The sequence below is a fragment of the Aedes albopictus genome, chromosome 2 (assembly GCF_035046485.1).
Source record: "Aedes albopictus strain Foshan chromosome 2, AalbF5, whole genome shotgun sequence".
Lineage (NCBI taxonomy): Eukaryota > Metazoa > Arthropoda > Insecta > Diptera > Culicidae > Aedes > Aedes albopictus.
Genome location: NC_085137.1, coordinates 294,638,005 through 294,644,910, shown reverse-complemented (window position 1 = coordinate 294,644,910; position 6,906 = coordinate 294,638,005). Strand labels below are relative to the sequence as shown.

Sequence of the window (6,906 nt, the reverse complement as noted above, 5' to 3'; positions counted from 1 at the left end):
ACTGCTGGGTGCACAAGTTCGTAATGAGACTGATTTGCGATTACATACCATTATGGGACAATCTGACTTGGTGTTGTTTTTTAATTTTCCTGAACAAACTATATATTTTTATTCACGCAGCTGAAAGATCATCCCAAGAAAGGTCGGAAACGTCCATTAACTAATTTTTGTCCAAAATGCAGATGGGACTGACTTGCGATTCACGGCAGTATACCGGCCCAAAAAAACCGCGTAGTCCACTCTGGCTGAACGCCGACTAAATGGCACCTAAAAAAAATGAATCTGATCAATTTAAAACATTTTAAATTTTTACATACAGCGTTGATCCACCCTAGTGCTCATTGCTCATACTTTCTAGGACAGCCACTAAACCTGTATCAAACGATGGTTGCTCTTGGTTACTTCAACTGTTTTATCAATCGTTTTATTTTTTCTTGCGAACTAGCTTGTGACGCGGATGTTTTGATACACGCTCATACCATGGCAGATTTAGATTACCCTGGTAAATTAAAATTTCTGAAAATCGTTCAACATTTACTAATGTGTAACAAATTGTTCACTTCCATCGTAGAAATCAATCCAGCTAACGAACTGGAGAAGCGCGTAGCCGACGCTTTTCTCATCTTCGATCATCACAGCAATAAAACGATTGATGTGCGCGAGGTTGGGACAATTTTGAGATTTTTGGGTGAGTTGGTCAATGTTTGATGATCTTAATTTTAAACCATTGAAACGTTCTACCAGGCTGTGTTCCAACGGAGGCGGATGTCAATGAAGTAATTTCGGCTACTGAATTCGAAGATTCCAATGGAACGGTTCATCTCTCGAAGTTTCTTCCGTATGTTAGTCAATTGATTGCAGAGCACAAGTGAGTAGAAAACGTCTCTCATGATACATATGTTGTACAATTTTCAACCCACATAGACTGGAACCAGCCCCGCCGGAAAAGCTGTTGAAAGCGTTCCGCGTGTTGGACCAGGAGGGTAAGGGATTCGTTGACCGCGAATATATGACAAAGTTGATCACGGAAGAAGGAGAACCGTTCACCGCCGAGGAGCTGGAAGAAATGATGGCTGTTGCGGTCGATATGGCCACGGATAAAATACCTTACGAAAATTATCTTAACCAGCTTTTGGTAAGTTTGCAGTTTGGGTTTGCGTGTGCTATCGCAATATTTGAAAACAAGTACTACGTTTTCTTTTTCAAAAGTATGAACCTCAAGACTCAATTTACACATTGGCCGATCAGTTCAAGAACCAAATCAAACGCAAAACAATATTCAAATTCTACAGAAGATGATATTTTTTTTCCTAATTTTCAGGTTGATTTCTAAATCCAATAAAAATACGCAAAACTATGTCTTAACTTGACTGTTTTATTTTTGGATAAATAAAACACATATTCACAGCAGTATGATGTGTTTTATGTACATGATGACAATGTTATAACTCTTTAAGGCGAAACTGGATGCATTTTTTTGGTTTTTGATTTTTTATCAAATAACGAAGCAATATTTTCAAAAACGGTTCTCGTACACATGTAGAGTATGGATCAGGGAATCTTCTGATTTTTTTGTGGTGGAAAATGTTTTCCATTTTTGCAGAAACCATTTTTTGTGAAATTTTGTTCAAAAATGGTTTCTGCAAAAACGAAAAACATTTTCCACAACAAAAAAAAATCAGAAGATACCCTGATCCATACTCTACATGTGCACGAAAACCGATTTTGAAAATAAGGCTTCGTTATTTAATAAAAAAATGAAAAACCAAAAAGTGAGGAAATGCTTCTAGTTTCGCCTTAATTCCAGATTGTGACTGGGCTGTACTGTTTTTAATGAATGAACAGCTATATAGTACGCATGAAGGTACTTTTCAGCAGAATTTCAGAAGTTTTGATTAGTTCTTCTGAATGTTATCAGTGTTCATGTGAAAGAGTAGGTATGTACCGTCATTTCGGGTGAAATTGATCGACGTGAGGGGCATGTTTATTTGTCAAATATAACGCTCTAAACTTAGACCAATATGTTAGAAATGACCATCATTTGGCTCAAGGGTTATTGAATGAGTATTCGCTAAACCAGTTTTTGTCATCGAAAATTCTTCTCCTTTTTCTTGTTTTATGGCTCTACGTTCCCACTGGGACTTAGCCTGCCTCGCTTCAACTTAGTGTATTTTGAGACCTTCCACAGTTATTAATTGAAGGGCTTTCTTTGCCTGCCATTGCATGAATTTGTATACATATTGTGAGGCAAGTACAACGATACACCACAGACAAACAGACGTCTCACCATTGGCGTAGCTAGGGGGGGGTTCCAGGGGTGCCTGGCACCCCCTAGAACAAATTTGGCACCCCCTAGAATTTTCCAGTCACCCAAAATTTAAAACTGCACACAATAATTCCAATATTTATTAATGGCACATTTGAACATAACTTAAGCACACCTGGAATTACTTATATTCCTGTTGTACGTTTTGGCGTTTTGGATATTGGTAAGAACAATCAAAAGGCTTCTTCATGGATTCCTCCAGAAATGCCTCTATCTATTCATACAGTGATTTCTCTATGCTTCCTTTTTGGATTCCTCCTTATATTTCTTCAATAAACTTCCTTTGGGATTCTCCTGGCAGTCCTGATGGTGTTGTATACACTAGAAATTTCTGCAAAGATTGATTTCTTTGGAAATTCTTAATAACATACTTCTTGGAGTTCTTCTAGGGATTCCTGGTGGGATTATTCAAGACAATCTTCCTGGGATCCTTTCAGAAGTTTCTCCAGTGATTCTTTCAGGAATTCCTTCATAGATTTTATTCGGAGATTCTTTTAGAAATTCCCATGGAATTCCTTCAGGAGCTTATGTTGACCTTCCTTCGGGAGTTGGATTCCTCAAGCAACTCCTGCTGCGTTTCATCCAGCAATGTCTCTTCTCCAAAAGTTCTCACTGTGGTGCCTTCAGGAATTCTACTAGGTCAGTTCTTTTGGATTTTTTTGCGGAAAGATTCCCTGGGATTTAATGAAAAATCCCTGCGGTGATTCTTACATAAATTTCTTCAAGGTTATATCCAGGACTTCCTCCAGAGGTTCTTCCAGAGATTCCACAGGGGATTTCTCCAAGAACTTCTATTGGCTTTATGAATTCCAGCTGGAATTCTTCCAGCAATTCCCATTAGAACTCCTTCAGAAATACTTCTAGGGATTTCTCCTGGCATACATACTTGCTGCAATACTTTCAGGAAATCTTGCTGAAATTCCTCTAGAAACTCCTGCTGCAATTCTATCAGGGATTCTTCCTTCAGTATATTTCTACTGATTCTTTCAAGGAGAATTGTAGAATTGTATTCCTTCAGGCATTTGTTAGAGGAACTTCTCTTAGGATACCCCCGGCATTCTTGATTCTAGGATTTCTCTAGAAATTACTTCTATGATACCTCCCGGGATTTTAGGAATTCCTCCAAATATTCCAGCTGAGATTACTCAAGCAATTCTTGCGGTTCTTCCAGCTATTCCTCCTCCAGAAATTCCTACGGTTGTACTTCAGAAATTATGCTACGGATTCTTCTAGAGCTTCTTCCTGGTTCTTTTGCTAAGATCTTTCCATTGGCAATCTTCCTGAAATTCTTGCAGAAATTCCTTTGGTTGTTCTACCACGGGTTTCTCCAAGGACTCATCCAGGAATCCCTCCAGAAATTTTACCCAAAGATTCCTCCAGAAATTCCTTATAGAATTCCTGCAGAAACTGTTTTTGGCCTTCATACTTCAAACAACTTCCGCGGTTCTTCTAGCAACTCCTCCAGAAATTCTTACTATGATACAAAAGCAATTCTTCTAGTGATTCTTTTACGAATTTATCCTAGCATTGTGACTGGAATTCTTCCGGGCAATTTTCCCGAGCTTCATTCAGAAATTCGTCCCACGCTTTCTTTAGGGCTTACTCTATTGATTCTTCCAGAATATCTCTACCTTTTCTTACAGGGATCACTCAAGGTATTCCAAGGATTTTTTTATTCCTCTGTGCATTCCTGATGGGGTTTCTCTAGAAATTCCTGTATAGTTTCATCCATGGCAATTCCTCCTAGGATTTCTGCCGAGATTTCTACAATGATACATCCCATAATCCTTCTAAAAATACCTCCTGATATTTTTTCTGTAACTTCTTCAGAAGCTCTCCGGTGATTCCTCGAGGAATTTTTATCCAAGGATTCTCTCATAAATTTCTCATTGGATTCCTCCAGGAACTTCTCTGGACTTTCATCCAGGAACTCCTCCTGGGATTCTATAAGCGATTCCTGCTGCTTCTAAAGCTATGTTCATTTAGAATCCGGAATGACAAAATCACATATATCTTAGGGATGGAATAACAAACATAAAAGGTGAAGCCCTCAAAACAAAGGTTATTTATTGTACTTTCATGGAAAAATATCATTGAAATTATTTATTTTTATTTTTCACACATTTTCTCACTTTTTCAGTGTTGACCTCTCTAAAAATCTGCACAACGGTGGTAAATTTTAGCAACAACCCCTTCCGCACGTTTGTTCAACAATCAGGTCATCTATGCAGTGTCCTGAGTACTTTGACTAGTCTGACTAGGATTCCGAAGAAAAATTGCCAAACTTTTTTTTTATTGTGAAATGAGGGACAATTCAGTGAATTGAGAAAACGCGAAATTTGAGTGTTTTTTCGTTGATAAACATTACCCATCTGTGACGATACCACTGAACATCTCCGGCTGTCATGGCAGCTCATCAAAATAGGTAAAACCTCTACATATCCCTTGTGTGCGTTTTTGAAAAGCAGCACGCGATTCTTGAGGCTGTCATCCTTGTATGAATTGGTTCGTATCATCTTGTTGTGAAAAAACCATGCCCAGAGTTCGAACTTCTTGCCAAATCTTCAAATTCAAAGCAGATTTATCAATGAACCCAAGCTTTTTTCTTCCGAGGACACTTCCTTATGCCATGGCTAACAACATCTGTGCACATAACACATAATGGTTTTGACGATATTAACATTTTTCGCGACTGTCGTACCTGACCACGTTAAATTTTCAACGTGTTTGTGCAAGATTTTTTTCCTCCTCTTGTCTTCAATCTGAAATAACTTTTCACTCGTTGCAAGAAAATCGATGAAATTTTCACCATTTAAAGAGGATTAGTGTATGATCAGAGTGCTGCAAAATAATGATGATTATGTTCATTGAGAGCGCCACTAGAAAATGTGACATGATTCCGGATTCTAAGTGAACATAGCTTTAAGTTCCTCCAGAAACTCTTATTGTGATATCTGCAGAAACCCCTCTAGGGATTACTCCTTGCATTCTTGCTGGGTTTCTTTTCCTATGATACTTCCAGAAATGCTTGTGATTCTCCCAGGGATTTTTAAAAGACTGATCAAGGAATTTCTCTAGAGTTTTTTTCATGGTTTACTCTAGAAACTAGTCATGGTATTACTCTTGGCCTTCACAAAAGAATTCCAGCTGAAGGAATCCCAATAGAAACCTCTAGAGGAATCCCTAAACGAAGCTCGGGAATAGTTGGAATTTCCAGAGAAATCCTAGGATGTATTAATAGAGAAAAACTTGTAATTAATTAGAAGGCACAGAATGTTGCTAACTGACAAATTGAGAGATGAATTTGTGAAAAAATCGCATCCTTGTGGCATTCGAACCCACGACTCCGTATTCGCTAGACCATGGCCATTTCTTTGAGGCTTCTTTCGGCATGGTTGTTTCTTTTTTTTTGAAAATTACTGCGATGGTGGAATCTAATCAGCAATTTCCTTTGATTTTTTTTCTATAATTTCAAAAGTTTTTCCCCTGAAATTATTTCCGCAATTTACTTTTCAATTATTTTGCAAATTTCTCAGGCAATTTTATCGTGATTACTTTTGTAATTCTTTTTAATTTAATTGAATTTAAGGTATTGCACCATTTGGGCAGGTGTACCTATTTTGGGCACTTGCCGCTATAAATAAGTCAATTTCAAACCAATTGATTTGAATTTTTGTACAGAGTTAGATACTGTACGTACCTAACTCTAAACAAAATTTCAAATCAATCAGTTTGTAATTGACTTAGTTATAGCAGCAAGTGCCCAAAATAGGTACACCTGCCCAAATGGTGCAAGACCCTATATTTATTGCTTCCGATTTTAATTTTAATTTTTATTTACGTGTATTTTAACATTTGCTTATTCTACACTACTTCCGAAAATTGCTGAACTGGAAATTCAAGAATTCTCAACTGGGGTTGCTCAAAGAAAATCTCATGAAATTCATGAAAAACTTCCTGACAAATTCCCAAATAAATTTCCGGAAAAAATTCCATCAAAATTACCTTAGAACTTTCAAAGTAGTTGGCAAAAGGAGAATTACCAGAGGAATTCCTGAAGAAAATCTTGAGGCTTTTTTGGGAAATTGCTCGAATCCTAAAAATAAATTGCCAAAATATATTCTATAGGATTTTCCACAAACATTCACAAAAAAATTCTTAAAAATTCTCAAAGAATTTTCCAAAATCTTCAAAGGAAATTCTGAAGAAAATTTTGTAAGAAATTCTAAAAATAATTGCCGTAGAATCACCGTGACAAAGATTTTTTTTAATAAATTGCCGAAGGAAATCGCTAAGACATTTGCTGAATCAATTTTCAAAGGAATTACCGAAGAAGTTCCCAAAGTAATAATAACAGTGGAAGTGCTCAAAGAACACTAAGTTGAAGCGAGGCAGGGCAAATCCCAATGCAGACGTAGAGCCATAAAGAAGAAGAAGAAGAACATGGGAGTTGCCGAAGGTATTCCGAAATCATCTGCTGCAGGAATTCCGAATTACTGAAGAAAGCTAGAAGAAATTGTCTAAAGAATTTCCATTAAAATTATAGAAGTGGTTTATAAAAGAATTGCCGAAAAAGTTTT

The 6,906-nt window shown here is 37.2% G+C and overlaps 1 protein-coding gene across 2 annotated transcripts; it reads left to right on the top strand.

The window, feature by feature from the left end:
- The first annotated feature begins 319 nt into the window (after positions 1 to 319).
- Positions 320 to 1,410, top strand: LOC109423676 (dynein regulatory complex protein 8). Of its 2 annotated transcripts, none has more exons than XM_062848812.1 (5): positions 320 to 502; positions 572 to 688; positions 745 to 868; positions 925 to 1,135; positions 1,210 to 1,410. In XM_062848812.1, exons 1-5 carry the CDS (start codon positions 385 to 387, stop codon positions 1,297 to 1,299), a joined length of 660 nt encoding a protein of 219 aa, XP_062704796.1. In that variant the 5' UTR covers positions 320 to 384; the 3' UTR covers positions 1,300 to 1,410. The 2 variants fall into 2 exon arrangements, with proteins under 2 accessions (XP_062704796.1, XP_019554218.3); XM_019698673.3 differs by having other exon boundaries at positions 335 to 502; positions 1,322 to 1,410.
- The last annotated feature ends 5,496 nt before the right edge of the window (positions 1,411 to 6,906 follow it).

Bases quoted from the DNA above. Each gene is read 5' to 3' on its own strand.
- LOC109423676 (XM_062848812.1), top strand. From the start codon at position 385: ATGGTTGCTCTTGGTTACTTCAACTGTTTTATCAATCGTTTTATTTTT. The intron at 689-744 runs GTGAGTTGGTCA...ACGTTCTACCAG, and splicing joins GACAATTTTGAGATTTTTGG to GCTGTGTTCCAACGGAGGCG. The intron at 869-924 runs GTGAGTAGAAAA...CAACCCACATAG, and splicing joins CAATTGATTGCAGAGCACAA to ACTGGAACCAGCCCCGCCGG.